Source organism: Carcharodon carcharias, chromosome 23, assembly GCF_017639515.1.
Source record: "Carcharodon carcharias isolate sCarCar2 chromosome 23, sCarCar2.pri, whole genome shotgun sequence".
Lineage (NCBI taxonomy): Eukaryota > Metazoa > Chordata > Chondrichthyes > Lamniformes > Lamnidae > Carcharodon > Carcharodon carcharias.
The window spans coordinates 6,013,260-6,036,195 of NC_054489.1; the positions used below are offsets into that span (position 1 = coordinate 6,013,260).

A 22,936-nucleotide genomic window follows, 5' to 3' on the forward strand; every position below is an offset into this window, starting at 1 on the left:
TACTCTAATTGAAATGTTTCCTAAAAAAATGCCGAAAGGAAAAGCTACTGCAAAATCTTTCTGACCCCAGGAAATGAGTTAAAACTATTAGAATATTGATACACTATGTAAATTATTCACAATGAGATAAAGACAGATATACAGAAGTGAAGCTCTTTGTTTCTCTAACTACAGCCTCTTGTGCTTCCCTTCTTTTAATCAGTTCACTCCACTATTGGAAGGCACGCCTTTCACTGGAACTCCCTCTGCTATACCTTTCCATTTCTTCACCTCTCTCTCCTCCTTTCGGTGCCTTCTTAAAATCTACCTGCGTGGCCAAGCTTATGGCTGTTCCTCCTAATCTTTCTGACTTTGGCTCGGTGGTAGTTTATCATTAAACATCTCTGAAGTGTACTGATACTCATAAAAATAGTTCCAGTTCTGGGCCATCATCCTTACTGTGCAGCAACCAATGGAAACCTGAGAACAGGTTCCAAGAGGAGCGCAGAAATAGGCCACTTGGCCCAATTGATCTGTGCTGGTGCTTCTGCTCCACACAATCATCTTCCTATCCTTCCTCATCTCACATTATCAGTGTAATTTTCTCATTCTTAGAAGTTAGTGACAAAAGTCAATAAATGGCTGTAGAGATGGTGGATGCATTTGGTGGTCGTCTTCCAAAATTCTAAAGATTCTGGAACAATTCTTGCAGTTTGAAAGGTAGCAAATGTAACCCCACTATTTAAGAAAGGAGGGAGAGAGAAAATGGGGAACTACAGACATGTTAGCCTGACATTAGTAGTAAGGAAATTGCTAGAATCCATTATAAAGGATGTTATAACTGGGCACTAAGAAAATGATAGTAGGATTGGGCAGAGACAGAGTGGATTTGTTAAAGGGTAATCATGTTTGACAAACCTGTTTTTTGAGGATGTAACTAGCAGAACGTATAAGGAGGAATCAGGGAATGTGGTGCATTTGGATTTTCAGAAAGCTTTAAATAAGGTTCCACACAAGTTAGTAAGCAAATTAGAGCACATGGGACTGGGGGTAACACACTGGCACAAATTGAAAATTGATTAACAGACAGAAAACAAAGGGTAGGAAGAAATGACTCATTCACAGGTTGGCAGGCTGTGACTAATGGGGTGCTGTAAGGATCAGTGCTTGGGCCCCAGTTATTCACAATCTTTATCAATGATTTGGATGTGGGGACCAAATGTAATATTTCCAAGTTTGCTGGTGAGATAAAACCAGATGGGAATGTGAGTTGTGAGGAGGATGCAAAGAGGCTTCAAAGGATTTAGAGAAGCTACGTGAGTGGGCAAGAACATGGTAGATGGAACGTAATATGGAAAAATGTGAAGTTATCCATTTTGGGAGGAAAATCAGAGTATTTATTAAATGGGGAGAGATTGAGAAATGTTGATATCCAAAGGGACCCAGGTGCCCTTGTTCATAAGTTCCAAATCCAGACCAGTTACACTCAGATGAGGGATCTATGGCTACAGGTGGATAGTCGCACACAATTTCAGGCAAGGCAGAGAGAGGGAGCCTTTTTTCCTCAGCTTGTTCTCCAAAAAAAACTGCCTTCAAAAATGCAGATTCAAAACTTAAGTTTGTTTTCCTTCTCCCATGTGATTGCCTTTGTTGTCCCCCAGCTTCATTCATTAGCAATATGCTGTGAATCCAATCAGGAATCAGGCTATTTTGGATCTGGTAATGTGTAATGAGTTAAATTTAATAAATGATCTCAGAGTAAAAGATCTCTTAGGAAACAGTGACCATAACATGATAGAATTTAGCATTCAGTTGATGGTTAGACACTTGGGTCAGAAACAACTGTGCTAAACTTGAATAAGGGTAATTGCAAAGGAATGAGGGCAGAGTTGGCTGGATTGGACTGGGAACAGAGCTTATCAGAAAAGACAGTTGATGAATAATGGCAGATGTTTAAGAAAATGGTTCATGACTCACAACAAAGGTACATCCCAGTGAGGGAGAAGGGTTATAACCAACCATGATTAATCAAGGAAATTAAGGATAGTGTCAAGTTGAAAGAAAAAGCATACAATGTGGCAAAGATTAGTGGTAAGCCAGAAGGTTGGGAAAGTTTCAAAAACCAACCAAAGGTGACCAAAAAAAATAGAGGGAGAAAATAAACTTTGAGGGTAAACTAGCAAGCAATATAAAAATGGACAGTAAGAGCTTCTTTAAGTATATAAAAAGGAAGCGAGAGGCCAAAGTGAACATAGGCCCCTTAGAGAATGAGCTGGGGAGATAATAATGGGGAACCAGGAAATGGCAGAAGAGTTGAATAAATACTTTGCATCAGTCTTCACGGTAGAAGACATTAATAGCATTCCAAAAATACTAAATAACCAATGGGCAAAAGTGAGGGGGAGGAAATAAATACAATAACTATCACTAGAGAAAAAGTACTAGGGAAATTAATGGCATTAAAGGTCAATAGGTGCCCTGGACCTGATGGGTTGTATACTAGGATATTAAAGGAAGTAGCTACAGAGATAGTGGATGCACTGGTAGTAATCTTCCAAGAATCCTTAGATTCTGAAAAGCCTCAGAGGATTGGAAAACTGCCAGTGTAACACCCTTATTCAAAAAGGGAGGGACACAAAAAACAGGTAACTACAGCTTAACATCTGTCATTGGGAAAATGTTATAGTCTATTATAAAGGATGTAATAGCAGAGAATTTAGAAATACATAATATAATCAAGCAGAGTCAGCATGGCTTCATGAAGTGGAAATCATGCCTGACAAATTTATGAGAACTCTTTGAGGATATAACAAGCAGGATAGATAAAGGGGAACCAATGGATGTAATATATTTGGATTTCCAAAGGGCGTTCAATAAGGCACTGCACATAAGGCTATTTAATAAGATAAGAACACATGGTGTTGGGGTAGTATATTAGCATGGATAGAGTATTGGCTAACTAATTGAATACAGAGAGTTGGGATAAAGGGGGCATTTTCAGAATGGCAACCTGTTACTAGTGGAGTGCCACAGATTTCAGTACTGGGCCACAATTATTTATGATATATATTCATGACTTGGATGAGGGAAGTGAATGTACTATCGCCAAGCTTGCAGATAACACAAAAATAGGTGGGAAGGCAAGTGATGAGGATGGCACAAAAAGTCTACTGAGGGATATGGGCAGGTTAAGTGAGTGGGCAAACACTTGGCAGATGGAATATAATGTGGGAAAATGTAAAGCAGGAAGAATAGAGGAGCTAAATATTATTTAAATGGAAAAAGACTGCAGAAAGCTGCAGCACAGAGGGATTTGGGGATCCTCGTGCATGAATCACAAAAAGCTAGCATACAAATTCAGCAGGTAATAGGGAAGGCAAATGGAATGTTGGCCTTTATTTCAAAGGTAATGGAGTATAAAAATAGGGAAGTCTTTCTAAAGCTATACAGAGCATTGGTTGGATCGCACCTAGAATGGTGTGAACACTTATCTAAGGGATGATATACTGGAAATGAAGGCAGTCCAGAGAAGGTTCACTAGGTTGATCCTGGGTATTGAGGGATTTCCCTATGAGGAGAGGTTGAGTAGGTTGGGCCTGTACTCACTGGAGTTTAGAAGAATGAGAGACAACCTTATTGAAACGCATAAGATTCTTAGGGCATTTGACAAGATAGATGCTGAGAGAATGTTTTCCCTTGTAAGACCAAAGGGCATAATCTCAGAGTAAGGGGTCACCCATTTAAAACCGGGATGAGGAGGAATTTCTCTCAGAGGATAGTGAATCTGTGGAATTCTTTACTGCAGAGAGCTGCAGAGGCTGGGTCGTTAAGTATATTCAAAGCTGAGATAGACAGATTTTTAATCAGTAAGGGAATCAAAGGCTATGGGAGGAAAGCAGGAAAGTGGAATTGAGGATTATCAGATTAGCCCCAGAGGGCTATGGAAGTGCAGTCATTGAGTATGTTCAAGACAGAGATCAATAGATTTCTAGATATTAAAGATATCAAGGGATATGGGGAAAGTGCATGAAATGCACTTGAAATGTTGAGGTAGAAGATCAGCCATGATCTAGTTGAATGGTGGAGCAGGCTCAAAGGGCTGAATGGTCAACCCCTGCTCCTATTTCCCACGTTCCTAAAATATCATTTAACTGAGGAGTTCAGGTGATTTATATATAAAGAATAACAAGTGTAAAAGATTGGAATCTATTATGTAGGTTTGAATTATAAATATGTATTTGGGTATATTCGTATGTGGATAATGGATTCATCTGAACTTTAGGATTAAGTTACTGTTGTGAACTCATGGTTGGTATTTTCTTTAATGTATACTGCCTGTGTTTTCAAAGTTAGGAACTTCCTATTTGATACAGAAAGCCCTAGTACTGCAGTGCAATTACATTGACAGAGTATTATATCACTATGTTAGTGATAAGAATCGTGTGCCTACATGTAAATTCATAATGAGTGTCACATTTAGATGGTTTAATTATAGTTTCTTTAAATCTCTTAAGTGTTATGCTCAGAGCTGTCACTGGTTTGATGATTTATATGATTCAGTGTTGTCTTTCTAAAGCAGGTAGCAGTTTGATTTCTGTATTTGCTTTTGCAACATTGGTCAATGGCACCCCTGCTTAATACAGACATCTCTGTGCCACTCTGCAGTCACACAAAGCAGAACTCCTTGCACGTAAGTTTAAACAGATGCAGAGTGTTACAATCAGTGCAAATGGAATTTATAGTGCAGGTCCTGTAAAATGAAAGGGCAGGAAATAAGTTGCATTTACACAGCACATTTCACAACCTCAGGATATCCCAAAACAATTTGTAGCTCATGAAGCATTGTTAAATTGTAGCCACCGTTGTAATGTGGGAAAAGTGCAAGCCAGTTTTGCGCACAGTAAGACCCCACAAACAACAAGTGATAATAACCAGATCACCTGTTTTATTGATGTTGCTTGAGGGTTAACAGGACACCTGGCAGAATTCTCTTTCTCTTCTTGTTTCAGCAGGTGGCAGTCTCCCTTATGGGTCAGAAGGTTATGGGTTCAGGCCCCACTCTGAAGATTTGAGCCTATTGCCTAGGCTGATACTTCAATGCAGCATTGAGAATGTGCTGTATTGTCAAAGGTGCTGGGTTTTGGGTAAAATATTAAACCAAGGCCCCATCTGCCCTGTCAGGTAGATGTAAAAAATCTGTGGTACTGTTTGAAGGACAGCAAATTCTCTCTGCCATTCAAGTTAATATTTATCCCTTAACTAATACCTAAAACAGATGACCCAGTCATTTAATTCATTGCTGTTTCATGGGGGCTTGCTGTGTACAAATTGTCTGCCACATTTCCTGCACTTTAAAATTGACAGTAAAATACTTTTGAGGTTGTGAAATGTTCTATTTAAGTGCAAGCTCTTTTCTTTTTAGTGCTGGTTTGGATATCTGTAGTAAGAAATTGTGCTGTGTAATTTAACTTCAGGGACAAGTTTATGTATTCATATATAATTTTGCTGCCTGCTATTATTAGCCTACTTAAAATAAATGATTTCAAGCTTCTGTTAGCAATGCAGGGAAGGAAGTTTCTGTTTGCTCCTATTGTACAGTGAAATTTCACCCATTTAGACAAGTGCTTGGTTGAGGAGCCAATGGTAGGAGTGAAAAATCTATGGTCGGGGTGTCCATCCTATAACCCAAGCCACATATGGTCTCTAAGACTTGGCAATCCAGCTCCTCTGAAAACCACAAGGCCTGAATCTTATTTGCATTTATTCCTTATTGATTGGCCTGTCTTGTTTTAATTTTGTGGGCCTGAAGATTTGGAAAAGACTTCTTGTAAAGCCAGTCTCTTTGAGAAACAATGGGGTTTGATGGGATAAACATAGAAAAAAATGTTTCCACTTGTGGGCAAGTCCAAAATTAGGGGTCATCAACGTGAGATGTTGACTACTAATTGCAATAGGGAATTTTGGAGAAACACCTTTATCCAGAGAGTGGTGAGAATGTGGGGTAACTGAAGCAATTATTATAGATGCAGTTTAGGGGAAGCTAAATAATCACATGAGGGAGAAAGGAATAGAAGGACATGCCATTAGGTTGAGATGTAAAAGGGTGAAAAGAGACTCGTGTGGAGTATTAACACTAGCATAGATTAGTTGGGCCAAATAGTCTGTTCTGTGAAGCAATGTAATTCTATGTATATCAGGTCACATTTGCCTGTATCAGCAACTTGAGATTTATCTAAGTTAACGGATGCGTTAATTCAAACCTCACCATGGCTGATTTGAGAAATTGAATTCAGCCTTTTAATAACATCAGAAAATAACAACCTGATATCAGGAAAAGTGACCCTGAAGCAGCTGAATTGCCATAAAAATCCAATTGATTCACTGGCGTCTGTCAGAGAGTGGAACTTGCTGTTATTATCCAATCTGGCCTACATGTGACTCCAGTCAAACACCAATGCAGTTGACTCTAACTGCCTTCTGAAGTGGCCTAGTAAGCCTCTGATAATGCATCAGACTCTTCGTGCAGTGTTTCAAGAAGGTGGTCCACAACCTTCCCAGGGTAACTGGGGCAACAAGTTATGGCACTGCCTGCGACGCCCACACCCTGAGAATACATGTTAAAAATGGTAATAAGTAACCTTTGAGGTTCATAGAACGTATCAATATTGCCAACTAACACAAAGGCTTGGATGCCTCAAATACACAATGTCCCTACATTTTGCGGATTTTTAGCCAAGGCAGTTATTCAACCAACACATGTCATTGCCTCAATCCAAAGTAATCAGGGACATATTCAACCCCATTATATGGGTCTCACATTCTTTATTCCGTAATTAACCTCTTTGGTGACATCATTAGTGCAGTATTACCAGGAAATCATCTGCTGTATATTACAAGGAAATTCTAAACCCCCTATATATTACAACGGATTACATGATATTGTAATAAATATTAGCCCCATTACTTAAGGAAGGTCACGACATTAATTTCTCAGAAACCTAATTGGTAATCAAGAATTAGATTAAATCGGGCAAATATAATTTCTGGCCCGTTATCGCGAATCATCGATTGTCGCACAAAAAGGTTTTTTTTTGCAGTTGATTCTAGATTTCTGTTTTGCTGATAAAACCCAATAAGGTGAATTGACTTAACCGCTATTTGTTTTCAATCTTCCCTCTTGCAAGTGCCTGATGTGGTTTTAATAGTGTGCACACACGCCCAGGGTGCACAGCGTCCAAATATGCGGCGGATCACGTCTGTTTCCCTTCAAATAGGTTTTACTGAACCCAGGTATTTACACAGTGATAACCTTTCAACCCAACTCATTCATAAAAGGGTTGGATTGCATTTTCACTTCGATTAAAGAAGCAATACTTCGAGAATAGATTTGGAACTAGAGGCAGGCCCGACACAAACACAGAACACGGTCACATACTGATATTTGAGTTTCTTTTTAAATTCCATTAGCATTTTTCTGTTTTTTAAAATATATTTTGAGGTGTGTGTAGTTTGAAACGCTTTGAAGGCATTCTGCTGATTCATTGGTCTTGTATTCGGGGTTTCTGTCATGCAAGAATATTAATTTTATTAGAAGTTTAAGATTTATATTTTTCATCATCCTTTGGACTTTTCTGTTTTCTAAAGTGATCAGTGTCGAAGTCTGAATCGAGCGCATCAAGTTTGTCCCAAGCTTTATTCTTGAACATACACATACACTAAACATTTATGCATAGCTCTTGACACCAGCTTTTTCTGATATTAACAGTGATTCATTTTCTGCATTCTTGCTGTCTGGGTCTATATTCATTGAATTTCGTGTTTCGCACCTGTAAGGTCACACCGTCAACAACTCATGAAAACCCAACGCCTTCTCATTACTTGTAGATCTTTGGGTCCAACCGTCCGCCACGCGTTTAACAACTTGGAGATGGTCCTGAGGTTTGAGCATATCAAAGTGAAATATTATGCTATGGCACTCAATATGTAGCATTAATAAGATTCAGTATATTCTCGCACGATTTTCTGTTTCATACTATTAGATTTTTTTCATGACAAATGTTTCGTATTTTATAAGTTATATCTGTTTTTCTAACTGCAGTTGTCAGTGATACCTAATGCCCGGGTGTTCTAAAGTTAAGCAAATAGCAATGAAGAAAGCAAAAATATAGGACAAACTTAATTTTTTCCCCAAAATGTAAATAGCTAAATGTTGTACGGCAGAAAAACATGAGCAACCATTGGCAACCGTTTTCCCAGAAAATATAGAAAGACAGATAGATGATAGTAAATGTGATTTACAAAAAAAGCAATTTATATTCATTTAAACATTAGATTGCACAAAAAATACATAGATAATATATATTTATTTATATACGAGTGTAGCTATGGACAAAATAAACTATATCCATTATCTTGTAATCTGCAGTTATACATTTCGGAGGATTATACATAAATTATGAACTACATATTTATATCTGTGCTTATGTATGTTTGGAGGTTTCTAACTGCCTCTAATCTGTAAATATTTCGTAATAATATCCAATGGTGATGGTTTAGCGAATATTTACTTAAGAAAGGTGAATAAAATTGACTCAAAAGATCAAAGTGGATCTGTCTGGGTACAGGGGAAAGTCAGAGTTAGATAACTTTCAGATTAACAAACCAGAAATTGGTTTCTAACTGGTGCTCCAGAGAGCTTTTTAAAATTCATTTACGGAATGTGGGCGTCGCTAGCTAGGCCAGCATTTATTGTCCATCTCTAATTGCCCTAAATAAGGTGATGGTGAGCTGCCTTCATGAATCGCGGCAGCCCCTGCAGCTAAGTATTTTAAGGTTGCGACTATTTGCATGATTTTGGAAAATCTGGAAATTTTCAAACAATAAACATGGTCATCGGGACCAATGCCGCAGGAGTGAAATAATCTTACTAGACTTGTAATAAACGATACGATAGTACAGGTTTAATTTTTGCCTGGATTCACCGGATCATGCACAAGAGCTCACTTGTATGCAACGCTACAGATTGTACCGAACACACATAGGCCCTTGTTCCATTCGGGGAGAAAGATTGTTTTCTTAATGAAACAAGTCGATAATATTGATAGTCGAAAGGAATAAAATAGAAATCAGCGCTCAAGTGCAGAGTTAAAGCTAAATTCGCTCCCCATCACTGTCCAGAATCCCTGACTCAAAACATAACACATTGAACCAAAGTCTCTTCTAACATCCCAACGGAAATTATCCGCCTTTTTAAGGCCAGGTAATATGTATTTTAGCCATTGCTTAAACGTTTGGTCAATAATTTCTGTAGGGTGAGAACGATGAAGTACACAGCAAGACTTTATTAAGAAACAGAAATTGTTTCAACCTTAAAACTAATGTGAATTTGTTCATTAATGGAAACTCCGGAAGCAGCTACCCTGTTTGTTATAAAGTGCAATAGGTTCTGAAGTTAGAATAGAAAATAAATGCAAGTTTCAAGGCTGTCACTTGGGGATATTTGTATCTGGTGCCAAAACTGGGGGACGCTCTCTGCTTCGAATTGTGCTAATGTAACCCCACAATCATATTAAATGGCTGTGTGTTTACCAGGCGTGCGTCGCACAGGTGATAATAGAAATAGCACACCCATTCTCCCATATTTCATGACTGTGATTATCAGAATAGATCTTAGTTCCTGCCAGGTTCCATAATTACAAAATGCATCACTATAGAAACGAAACTTAAACGTTCCCAAAATAATGAGGAAAAACACATATTTAAAAGTTCTACTGGGATTCTTATTGTCCTCTACCTCGTAGTTCGATCAGGAAATTTGAGAATAAACTAAAATGTTTGAAATTAAGCCCTCCATTTTTCCACCTGTTCCTGTGTCATTTTATGATGTATTGTTAACGACATTTATTCACCTTCGACTCACAGGGGCGAGAGTTCCTTCTCGTTCCCAGATACAGAAACAATGTATTAATTTGACGTTTAATTTCCTGCTTTGAAAAGACGCCTCGATGAAGGAAATCGCGCGAAGTTTGTGTGTATTTATAAATAAAATTTCAAAACTTTGGACAGGACCACCTGCAAGTTTAGTTTTTCGGTGAGTGACATCCGGTTATCGCACATTTCTGTGTGAATGATTTTATATATAAACAATACATTGATTTATAATTCCTCTTACCCTTCAATTCATGACCTGCAGTTCTTTCCTGTGTTGTATTGTGTTTGGGTCAGTCTGTAACATATTAAGAAAGAATCTGGTTCATTTTTAAAAAGAGAAGTAAAACCCGCTCACATTTTGGGACGTTCGCTTTGTCGCGCCATTTCAGTTTGAGTATGAATATTTATCGACCGTTTTAACTATTAGAAGGACGCAATTAGGTTGACAGGAATTCACTAAAAATCATCCCCAAGTTGTTTTATTAAATGGCCCTTTGTGGCGCAGGTGCTGCTGTGAGACATCGGGACCCTATCCATAATATCCAATGCTGAATGAGACCAATTTAAAGTATTTTAAAAGTAAATATATCGGCTGCTTCAAAAGTTAAGAATAGAACACAACAACACCAGTCGTGGATTTCATTACATTTTTTTTAGCATTAAATATGAATTCCTCGTTCTCACAGCTTAGTATTGGAATATAAAATTCAATATAGATTCTGAAAGTCAAGAGTTGTAATAAACTTGATGAATTTGAGTGATAGGATTCGAGTTATCTTTGTGGGATATGTGAATGCAGGCGAACATAGCATTCGGGTGTTTAACGGGATGTGGTTGGTGGGACATACTTATGGAATGCCGGGTTCTCAGTACATTGGGGAGTATGGATATTTGGATGTTCTTTCGATCCCCCGCCCCGGTAGGGAAACTGCTACGACAGAGTCGATGCAGGTGATCCCGGTTTTGGCCACCACCATCCGGGCTTATCAGTTTCTGTTCCCCAAGATCTTATCATAGTAGAAGGACTACTTGGGAAGTAGAAGCATGGACCACCGCCTTGTGTTACTTAGTTATGAATATTAGTCACTGCGATCAATTTCAAATGACCAACAGATCTTGAGTTCTACAGTACCCTGTCAATTATTGGACATATGTTTAGCCACGGTGTACACTCACTCGAAATTATAACACAGAGTTACAATCGTTTATCTAATTCTTTAAACTATCCTTCACTATCCGTTTATGTAACAATCAAGAGAGAGGTTATGTAGGATCCACCGTCACCTATTGAAACATAGAATGTAAATGTGTATCTACTTATCCATTTTTCTTTATGTACTTGTGCATATCTCGGTTAATCGAGAATTTTCGACCAGGATAATCTATGTATGTGTCTATTTATTTGCCAAACAACATTTCCAGAAAGTTTCTCGGACGTGAGTTTTGGAAGAAATAACAAAAAATAGTTAACTGTTGTCTCTGTCGCATTTCTTATCCATTTCATTGTTGACAGGCTGTTTTGGTCGGGAGTGCGAGAAGACCTCCTCCTGGAGGCGCCTGTTTGTTTATGCAAGTGTATATATGCAAATAACGGTGGTGGGAGCAATCGGACTCTCTGAGGTGTTAGCGGGATGGCCTTCCTCAGACACGCTGCATCCCTAACCCATAGCTCCTGACAACGGTTGCAAGGGCTGCAGACAGATTGACGGATTTGGGTTGCTTATCTGCAATGTACACATAGATTGGAATTAAACTGAATTAATGCTGGTTTACAGAGGGATTACGATATAAAAATAACTTTCTATACAAAAACAGAAGCAAATCCATTAATTGATTTGTTCCACGCTACATCTCAAAGGGTGTTATCAGGCCTGTGCCAATCCATGTATTATATTATGTGTACATATGTATATATACCTTTTCATGTGTGTATGTACGTATGCAGATAGTCATATATATATGTGTGTGTGTGTATTCATATATGTGTATGTAAGCTATGTATATTAACATGATAATATTTTAGGAGGAACCACATGGACTGCAGCAGTTCAAGAAAGTAGCTCAGCACCACCTTCTCAAGGGCAATTAGGGATGGGCAATAAATGTGGCCCAGCCAGCGAAGCCCACATCCCATGAATAAAATATTAAAAATGAAGCTCATATGGCGCATAAACGCCGGCATTGACCAGTTGGGCCGAATGGCCTGTTTACATATTTGGTTTTATTGCACAGAGATAGGCCATTCAGCCCAACAGGTCAATGCTAGTGTCTGTGCTCTACAGGGGCCTCTTCCCACCTTATATCATCTAATGCAATCGACATATCCTTCTATTTCTTTCTTTCTCTTGTGTATATCTACTTCTCCCTTAAATGCATTTATATGATTTTTCTCAATCATTCCTCATTCTCATCACTCTTTGGGTAAAGATGTTTGATTATGTTTTTCCTGAATTTCCTATCGGATTTATTAGTGACTATATTATATTTATGATCCCAAGTTCTGTTCTCTCCTTCAACTGGAAACATGTTTTTGTGTTGTAAAAATGTATGCAAGTCTATGTTTTCTATATATAAAACCTACCTCACAGAGTATATTAGATAGAACGAGAGATAGAATGATAGATAGAACAATAGAATGACAGAACGATAGATACATGGATAGATCCTAAATAAAATGCACACCCCAAAGTTATGGCCTCATTTAATTATTTTCAGTAGAATGGTCCTGAGTTTTTATCCCTTTGACAGCAACATTGTGTAAGGAAATGTATTTGAACAGTTGACTGCAAAATCATATCAATATTTTAGTAAAATGCTCCCCAACAAAATATGCACACAGTAAATGTGTTTTTAAAATTATTGGCTGTAATCTCCATGTCAATTTTTAATGTATTCCCCCTTTGTACATTGACCCAATAAACTGAGCAATAAAGACATGTTTCTTATATTTTTCAAAAAGAAAATAATCGACTTCCTATAAATGTATTGCTGCGAGTTTTATATATGCATGGGATAATGCATCACCATGGAGACACAAGGTTGAAGTTTAGGTTTAGATGCTGCCGCAATTAAAGAACGGAAACTTTTAACGTTATTTTGACTTGAATTTTATTTCAGTGTCTGTCTGTTGATAGAGGTGGGGAGATGTAAATTTGCCCCTGTTGTCAGATATTTCCGGGAACTTTAAAAAAAACCTCTCAGCCTAATTTTAGCCTTTACACTTTTAACTAAAACGGGATGAAATTAATTCTGACCAGGATTTGCGACGTGCTGGACCTTTTCATGTATCCTTTAAATGAGGTGTGCTGGTGCTCTCAATTCTTAAAAGAAAATAGTCATCATTTGTGATAAATAATGCTTAAATTTCAGTTGCTGCATTTTCTGCAGCAATTTACTTTCCCCTCCTGTTTTTCATAATGTAATGAATAAGAATTTATGGCTGTAATAATACATTGCTGGAGCAGTTCATCGCTGCTGTGTTATTACCGCTACGTCTTGTTTCTTTGATAGATGAGAACTAAGCTATTGTGACCCCGGTACAAAAAAATAAGCCAAATGAGAACATTCATTAATGCAATAAAGATTCATCTGAGGCAGACTTTGCTACGAATATTTTAGCGCCGTGATGCTGAGTTAAATCAAATATTGATAGATTTTGATATAATGTTTAAATAATTAAACTGATTGCACCACATAAAACAACGAAATTATTTGAAATATGGAAAAGAAAGCATTTGGAAACTTCAAAAATTGGTTTCCAATCCCCCTATATTTTTAAAGTAGCTGCCTTTGCAGCCTCATGATCAATCCACTTCATATCAAATAAACCATCAGTTTGTATAAATGATCAGATTTTTAAAAGGTCACTTTTTATTGGGACTGTAATCTCCCTATCGCCATACCCTGAGTTTGCGACAGGCGTGGCCAACGCCGTCCATAAACTTCCATTAACTATTCATTTATGCAGTGTAGATGCGACCTTTGACCTTCCCAAATCTAAATGAGTTGATACATGCTCTCTATCTTGACACTTGCAAAACTTACAAAATAATTCTAAGGCTGGTTTGAAAAAGGCAATTTTTTGCTTTGCAACTGCATTGCCCTTGGACGACAAAGAGAGAAGGTTCCTTCTAGTCCAAAGTTGACCCTAAGCGAGGAGCTACGAACGCTTAATCAACAGTGACCCAGACTGCTGAATTAATTTCGGCGTGAACTCTCCGTGAACCAAAGACTAGTGAAGGAGAGCTGGCTTCTTGTGGCTGGCCCTGGGCAAACCTTTCAGCCTGAGTAAATATTGAACGAGTCCAGCTGATGGCCGAAATGAAATGGTCCTGTCAGGAAAAAGTAAACTTAAAGAGGGCATATCCAAAAAGAGCTGAAAACTATATGGCCAGTTCCTCATTGTTTTCCATTCAGCTCAAACCACCCCCCCACCCCACCGCCCCACCCCCCCCCCACCCCTTCACCTGCCCGCTAAGTAAAGATACACAGAGGTGATCAGTAATTAAATGGAAGAGACAAGCGCTGTTAAATGTCCCTCCCCATTCTCAATAGCACTTTTAAACTTAGTACTTAACTGAAAAACACAGGAAGCAGCTGATGGATAGAACTATATTCTTCACAACTTTAATAACTTTCATATATGCACATTCAAAAGTTTAATTTCTGTAGTTTTTCAGGGGTTTAGAAGTTAGGTAAGTTACTTTCTGACCTGACCTTCTAAATAAATAACCTGACGTGGAAGCGGCCAAGTATTCTAATGATCTAAGACAAGAGGTAATATTGCCACATAGATTCATGATGAATGTGTAGTTACCCTACCAAAATAATCTTTTTGTGTCAGTTTTAAGATTTTCCATAACTAGATTTCTCCTCTTCAATGGAACTGAATGAAAGTTTGATTTTTAACCTTAATCTACATTTTTTTTACCTGCACCTTAATCATATCCACTTGAATTATGTGAAGTGAAACAGATATGAGGATAAGATAGGAAGAGAACTGAATATCGGCTTTGGACATTTCAGAAATCATGTTCCATGGGAAGGACAGTCTCTTTGCACTACCTGATTCACTCTCGGCCTCTATAATTTCTCTGTGTGATACCCCTCTCTGGTACTGCGCAGGTTGTAGTGACCAGAGCTGTACTAGAACCTTACGACCAATATTTGATGTAACATTTTCAGTGAAACATTTTATGGTAATAGATTGAAATGTAGGGAGATATTGTCCAAAAAGATGAAATATGGATAACGGCTTAATATCAGTGAAGAGGAGCTGAAACGCTGGAAGTTATTTAAACTTTTGCCGATTGTTGGCTCTGTAAAGTTGGTTACAAGCTCCCTATTTGCTTTTCGTTAAATACAAGAAGTACTTAATTTTAAAACGCGTGAAGTTTCAGCAAATTCAACACCGGACCTGTGGCGAGAAAAAACATGAATGACAAAGGCGTGTTAATAGTTCAAAGGGGGCCGTCATAAATTTTATGAGTGCGGTTTCCTTTACATCAAAAGGGATCACATAGGGAGGGTAAAAGCCCCCAAAAACACAAGTGCAATTAACACAAAGTCGCCAGGAGCAGATGGCCGTGCCTTTGCGTCGAGGCCAAAGTTCCTTTGAAATTTACTTTTTTTTAAACAAAACCCTCTACATCCATTAAGAACAAGAGACTTCCGAACCTTAGCTTTTATTTATTTTCAGCTTTCACAGGGATGTTTTGGGGTGAATGCCGGAGTCATTTATTTATTCATATACTAACTGGGAGGGGAGGGGCAACGCCGAGGGCTGTTGCAGCTTTTGCTGAAGTCACTCACACCGAATACTTCTTTTCATTTAATGGTTTCAAAGGCAGGTTTGAAAAAAATGCGACACGCTAAGTATGTGTTTCGCACTGGAGTTTGCATTTCGAGGAAGGGTTAGAGCTATGTGAGCCTGCCAATAAAAATAAAACGTTGACCTTAGAGGCACTGTACATAAAAATGGTTAGACAGTGTTTAATACGTGTTACAGTTGGTGAATTCCTGAGATGTTTGTAGTAACAATGCACAAAAAAACCGCACTCCGGAGGAACCGGGTAGTTTGCAGCGGTTCCCTTTAACAACTTCCCGATTTCAGTGGATAGCTGTTCTTGTCTTTTGTCTCCGCAATACAAACCAGCTCAGAAGGATTCCTGGTTACATCATTGTTCTCCGGCAACATATATTCAGCTGAAACGCATTGTTCATCGATGAGGTTTTGCACAGTGCGCTGGTTCGGGTGAAGTTTATAGCATTCTTAAGCACACGTAGAAAATCAACATGCTTTGAAGTGAAAAAAGCTGAAAGAGAAAATCAAGTTTGCACTAAGCACTTCTTTCCAAAAAGCAATACAACTTTTTATTCCCAAGAATTGTCTCCCCCGGGCTCAGCAACACTAATTCCCTCCTCTGCGTTTTTAAATATCATATTTATTCCACTCCCCGAATCTATTGGTTTGCTCTACAATCAGGACTCTAAGCCGGTTCAAGCTGCCTCTAGTCTAACTTTTCTTGTGCAGTTTTCTGCTTGAATAAACTCTTCTAAAGTTGGCGGCAGCACCGGTGAAAATTTTTCCAAGACATCGTTAAATCGTTTATTTTGCTGAATTATGGAATCAAGCGTTTCGAGCCTAAGTTTGTCAAAATGTTTGTGATAGGTCTGGATGTGTGTGTTATGTGTGCGGGTATGTTTTTGTGTGTGTGTGATTATTAAACATGTAATTTATATTTCTATATATCTGCGTGCAAGTGTAAATAACTGTGTTACAGTGTGTTTGGGACTATATATGATTGTTTGCATTTTGTGCAAAAGCTATAATGTGTACTTGTGTGTAAGCTCTGAATAGGAGACTGAATGGAACTCGATACTTACAACTGAATCATTAATGTTAGCTTATATAGGTCACAGTGTATATCTTGAGTGGGTTTAATTAGAAATTAAAGAGTAATACATTATTGCAGTGTGTTAACTTCTATAAAGGAACATTGTCTCTTCCTGTAGGGCAGTGGCTATTGTAGAGAAATGGTTTACTTTGAATGAATAAATATTCTACATCTCGATTTTTGCCATGAGAACTAAACGGCACGGAAAACCACTAAAAGGTACAGAAAATGTCAATCTTTTCTGGGCGATTTCTTTTAAAGCATCAGTCCTGCTGTATTGTATTAATTGTACCCTACAGTTTACCCTGAATTCTGCCAATCTCTCCATTCTCTCTCTCTTATGTATAATGTAGATGTACATATAAAAAGTTAGAGTTCTCCGCCTGAGATGGACAATGGTGTCATCTTCAGGCGGCTTTTGTTGACTTGTTTGTTAATCCCAGAGGCGTTTGGAGGTAAAAAGGTCACTCGTACATCCGGAGTTTGCTCTTGCATTCCTCGCTTTGCCTATACATTTATTTTAAAGACGCGGTCGATGAGTGTTTGTTTAATGTCGTTCAAGAACGATATTCAGCCTACAAGGACTGACTGCTTCCTTTGAGATTCCAGCAGTGTACACTGGATTAAATATTTTCTCAAATTATCTATATTTGCAGTCACTGGATGGTTTTTTGGAGCTGTTTGAATTGCGTTTCTTAACGTTCTTGTATTTTGTAACACAATATGTCCTAAAAAGCAACCATTCGATGATCTGGTTGTGCGTGTTGGTTTATTTATGGACTGCCAGCACACAGATAACTGACTATAGATTGGAACATTTCATTGCTGTCAAAGTGCAGTAACTACAAGAAACAAAACATAGCTCCGGATCATTATATTGTTATAGATATTATACCTCGATCATAGACCCTGCTTAGAAAGATGCATCTTACATAACTTGTATTATCTAAGAAAGAATGCCAAGAAAAATGAAAACAGTCAAGAAACAAATCGTATTACAATAAACAAATCGATTTTTATTGGAATGAGGTAGCAGGACACGAGGGTTGTAATTTGAACGAGGTGAGCATGTTAGAATGTTTGTTAGTCGGATTGAAAAACCTAAACTGATAAAACTCAGTAAAACAGCTGAATGACAGAATAATCACCTGAGAGAAGAATTACTCCGGTCGCCATGTCTAGTGACATGAGCGATGCTCTTTTCTGAAAATGTCCTGCGGTCGGCTTTACTAGCGAAATCGTAAACTCGACTAGTAATGGCTAGAGGGAATCTTTGTGGATGCATTTTATCACATTACAACACATTTGGCACCAGAGCTGATCCACTCCAAAATTCCTCACATTGATAGCAGCAGAAACCTGCTTCAAGACTTAAAAGCAATTGAAAAGTCAAACATTTTCTGAATTACCATTTTTTGGAAATATTTGGCTCTGTTGTAACAGTTTCCGATTTAAGAACCAAGAAACTTCGATTACGCAATAGAAACAATATAAATGCCAGAAAAGTAAAGAAACGAGATTAGTATTTGTCTGTTAACATTTAACACGCGCCTGCTACATTCTCCATTCAATTTCTTCAAATCTTCATCTCTTTTCTAAATCTAGCATGTATCGTTTTAATCGATAACCCTGTTACAGTATTAGTAGTGCAATCAAAAAGTACCACAGATTTCATAAAACACAATTCACACTGCAGAATAACGGTGTGATTTTCTCAATTTCCTATATATACAAACAATTCAATTTGAAATCACGTTTCTTAAATACAAAATAGACTGAGATCTACACCTATGCATAGACATCAAGGTTGTATGAAGCCAGACTCCCTACAAAGTTACCAATAACTTAAGGCGGGCAGTCAAGTGGCCATATGGTGTAAAGTATTACAATCATCAGTATCAAAATATGGGATGGTATTCTGCCATTGTAAACATGAAAAAAGTGCAATGCTTTTTTTGTAATTTCCCTGAGTTTAATACAAGTATAGCACAACAAAGGAGGGCAATTAACATTGGTAAATTGTAATGAAAGAAATTGAAGTCAAATTCTCCTCTTTTTATATAAAAATCGTATTGTTATTTCTTTTGATAGCCTGAGTTAAGAGGTTTGGACATTCTCTGATGTAGACGATCTGGGCGATGTGGATGGAGAGGTAGTTGATGACTTGTCTGATCCGTCCCCGGTTTCCTTTGCAGCGTTAACGGAGAAGTGGGGAGCAAATCCCTCTTTTTCTCGCTTCTTCTGTTTCATCCTACGATTCTGGAACCAGATTTTTACTTGGGTTTCATTCAGCTCGAGCGTGGCCGCTATCTCCACTCTCCTGGCGCGGGTTAGGTACTTGTTAAAATGGAATTCTTTCTCCAGCTCTGTTAATTGCTTGGTGGTGAAATTGGTGCGCATTGTATTCGTCTGGCCACCTAACCCGTAATCAGCAATTCTGGCTGCAAGAACGAAAAGGAAAACAATTAGATCGACCCAACATGAGCAACTACCCCTCCCCCAAGGACCAGCATTAACCAACAACTTCAGCACTTAGTGTTCCGGAACTTGATAGAAGCAAGAGATAAAATACAACAGCAGGCTTTTAGGCTGAATTTAGCCCATCTCGTTGAACGACAAGACTCTAAAACAGAACATTAACCCTTAATTAAGCCATTGCAAAGTCAATGCGAAATACTTGCACTCTCCCGTTGAATTTTTCTAATACATGCTGGGTCAACATGTTTTGTGAAGCACACTAAACCAAACCGCGGAAAGATACATCTTAAATAATAAATTAGCAACTTGTACACAGGCATGAAGCTTCAGCGAATGGTGTCACACGAACAGACCCGTGCACATTACATTTAAAGCTTCAGTCCCGCTTTCCACAACGACCTGTCTGTCAATTTCAGGTCAGTTTCATAAATTCAGAATCAACGGAGCATTTATCTTTTATTTACTCCGATTGATCTAGGGAAGGGGGAGGGGCGTCAGCAAATGGGTGCCTGCAAAACCCATTCGAATACTGTAGGTCTTAATTTGCAAAGTTCAAATAGAGGGCAAAGTATTTTTCATTTAATTTAGACGTTTTTGAAATCAAATACTTATTAACATCAGAGCTATTTTACAATTTGGAAGAATTAAAATGTAAAAGTTGGAAAGTGTTTGAATTGAATTTTCGCCAATTCCTTGACTCGGTATGGAAAGGATTAGAGCGTTTCTCATACTAACCTGTTTTAGGAGGGTTTCTTTTCACTTTCATCCAGTCAAACGTCTGGCCCGAAGAAGATGAATCAGAGGTGCAAGAAGGTTCCTTTTCCCCCTCTTGAGATGGAGACAGATTATCATAAATCCCATACGCCAAACCCTGTTGCTCTTGGCCGTAGGAATGCTGATACTGACCCGACCCTGAGACACCACAATAACCGTCTGAAAGCGGATTGACAGTGGATGCTATATTGCCAGTGTACCCCGAGGTTTGAAAGTATGCCCCGTCCGATTCTTGGTTGAAAAAGTAATGGTGATTGTAACCCGGGTTGCAAGTTTGGGTCGTGTAGTTGTTGGGGCCTGGACTGACGAATGGGTTCCCCAGACTGGAATAACTGGCTGGCTGGTGCTGATGCTGGAGCGCATTGTGCGCGTTTCCTCCTACTAAGAATCGTCCATCACCATTGCAATTGTCAACGTTACCTGCACAAGGAGCGAAAGCTGTTATCCCTTGTTCTGAATGGTGGTAACCCTTGGATGAGTAGGCGCTCGTCCCACGATTACAAATTGCGTACTCTAAGAAGGAGTTCATCCTGGTATTGTCCATCTGCCAATGATGGACGGTCAACCTGTTCGGGATTCTCCCTGCCCCTGAAACCCCAAGCACTATGTCACCCAGTAAACTTCCTCCATGGCTCGCTGGCAATCAAACGATATCAGTCAAGAAGACATTCACGTGACCCCGAGTCACCAATGGCAAGGGACCTCCTGATGTTAGTGAACTGTATGAGGTGATCCATCACCGCGGTGACATTTACATCACAAAAGCTTTCAATCAAAGTTATCCGCATCAATCTGATAGCAACACTTAAACGTCAAATCGGTCTTCAAAAAAAGGTTGGGGGGGTGGGGGGCGGCGGTGGGTGGGGGGAGAAAGTTGGAATTATTCAAGATTGTCTTTAAAGTGTTAAAAAGATTTGGCCAAAGCGAGAACTGCAGCTGCCTACAAACTGGGCATATTATCTTACTGAAGCACAACAGAGCTCAAGTAGGTAACTTAATATATATTTCAATGTTTTATTTGAATAATACAGATAGCAAGGGAAAAACACGTGCTTTATAGGCGATTTGAGCAGTTTTTGTTTAAAAAATAAACAGGATAAAAGGTGCATCGCATCTCGTTTGACTTCGATTTTAAAATTCTAGAGTAGATGGAAATTAATCAAACGGTAAGGCACGAGTACAGAAAAATGTGTGGAGGAGAGGTTATAAAATAAAGTACCCGTTTGAAATAAATTACAATGGTCTTTTGACGAATGCTGTGGTGGATTAAAAGCAATGAGATGTCCATATGATTTTTGGATATGTAATGTTTCTCATGGGATATTTGATAAAAGGTCTCATAACAAATGTAATACAGATGAATATTACCCTGTTAGAGTTGCATGTTGCTTAATTACCGTTTTATGTCCCAATTTTGTAATTCGCTGGGATATGCCATAGTCATAAAACCACGGGTTAAATTTAGAATTGTATTATAATAAAACATATCCATACAGTCATTTCTGTTCCTTCAGTGAAACTGTACAGGGAATTAAATAAAATACAAAACATTAAAAATACGATGTCAATCCGATAGAATACTTCCCATAATTTGAGAGTTCAGCCAAAGATAATGTATATTTAAGAGGCTTATTGCGACGGTGTGGAAGTGACTGCCTTCCGAAAGTAATGCATTCATTCAATTCATCAATAATATGATACATTCAAGAAAGTAAGTTAAGTAAATTATATGCTTCTGAATTTTAAAAACAGTTTTGTTTCAAAAAAACTTTGAGATATTTGTCTTATATACCCTTAGCCTTATCATAAAGTTTCTGGATACCTGTAATAGATGCAGTGCTGACAGCATTACGGGAGAAATCAGTCATCTAATTTCTCAATTGGTGCCATACATTACTTTCCAGCACCAAGACTGAAGTTTTGACGATTCTACATGAGGGAGGAGAGGGGGAGGGGGCGTTATTCAGTGGATCATAAATATTTCCTCATCTAAAGTTTGAAATGCATCTTACCTAAGTCAGCAAACTCAAGTCAACTAAAAGTGGCAGAATAGCCTGACAAAGTGAATGGTGATTATTCATATTTTGGCGGAATTGAAGGCATCTCAAACAATGTCCTTCACAGTCAAGTTTCGCTAGCTGTCAGGAAATGTACTATTATCTCAACATTTAAGCACGTTTAATATGTTTGACATAATAAGATGGTTTTCCCTTTACATTCTGGGTTATCACATATATACACACAGTTTAGTGGTGATTAGCTAGAAGCCCGGGGCCTACAATTATACTAATTTACTCAGTTAACAGAAAAAGATTAATTGTACAGTATGTGATGTGTCACTGTTGCACCTAGACATTCGAGCTGTTCGTCGTCCGCCATCTGTTCGGTTCATGGAGAGCTTATATTTTCTACATAATGATACCTTATCACTGTCACCAAATTCAAGAAACATTATTTTTGCCTTCACTCATTCAGTCGGTGGATCCATATGTCAAAGGCAGCTCTGGCAGCGAGCAATTTAAATGTTTGATGTCAGCTCCATTTTGCTGCTGCTTATTATTGCATTCTTCCCTTTAGGGATGGTGGGGTGGGAGGGTGGTGGAGGGAGAAAGAAAAAAATGAGAGTGAAATAAGAATATAGATGAAGAAGTTCAGATACAAAGGGAGGAATGTGAAGGAAAAGAAATAGGAAGAAAAAGGGACAGGAAGTGAGAAGGAAAGGACAGACGACTAAGTGCTGAGAGAAAGAAAGATGAAGGTGTACAGAAATAAGTGAAACAGAGAGAACAATAAAAAAGAGGGAATGAAAGCACGATGGTGCACGAAATGAGCTAGGGAGAGAGACATGGAAGTTGTTTAAAGGACATAACCATCATTGA

The 22,936-nt window shown here is 38.4% G+C and overlaps 1 protein-coding gene across 1 annotated transcript; it reads right to left on the reverse strand.

Annotated features, from left to right (window-relative positions):
- Window positions 1-18,902: 18,902 nt before the first annotated feature.
- Window positions 18,903-20,601, reverse strand: hoxb1a (homeobox B1a). Its single transcript, XM_041173523.1, has 2 exons — window positions 20,019-20,601; window positions 18,903-19,246 (listed from the first exon to the last, which is right to left on the reverse strand). The coding sequence occupies exons 1-2, from the start codon at window positions 20,599-20,601 to the stop codon at window positions 18,903-18,905; spliced, it is 927 nt and encodes a 308-aa protein (XP_041029457.1).
- Between the last annotated feature and the right edge of the window lie 2,335 nt (window positions 20,602-22,936).

Coding starts and splice junctions, on each gene's coding strand:
- hoxb1a (XM_041173523.1), bottom strand. CDS start 20,601: ATGGACAATACCAGGATGAACTCCTTCTTAGAGTACGCAATTTGTAAT. Junction 19,247..20,018: donor AAGAAACCCTCCTAAAACAG/GTTAGTATGAGA, acceptor TCGTTCTTGCAG/CCAGAATTGCTGATTACGGG.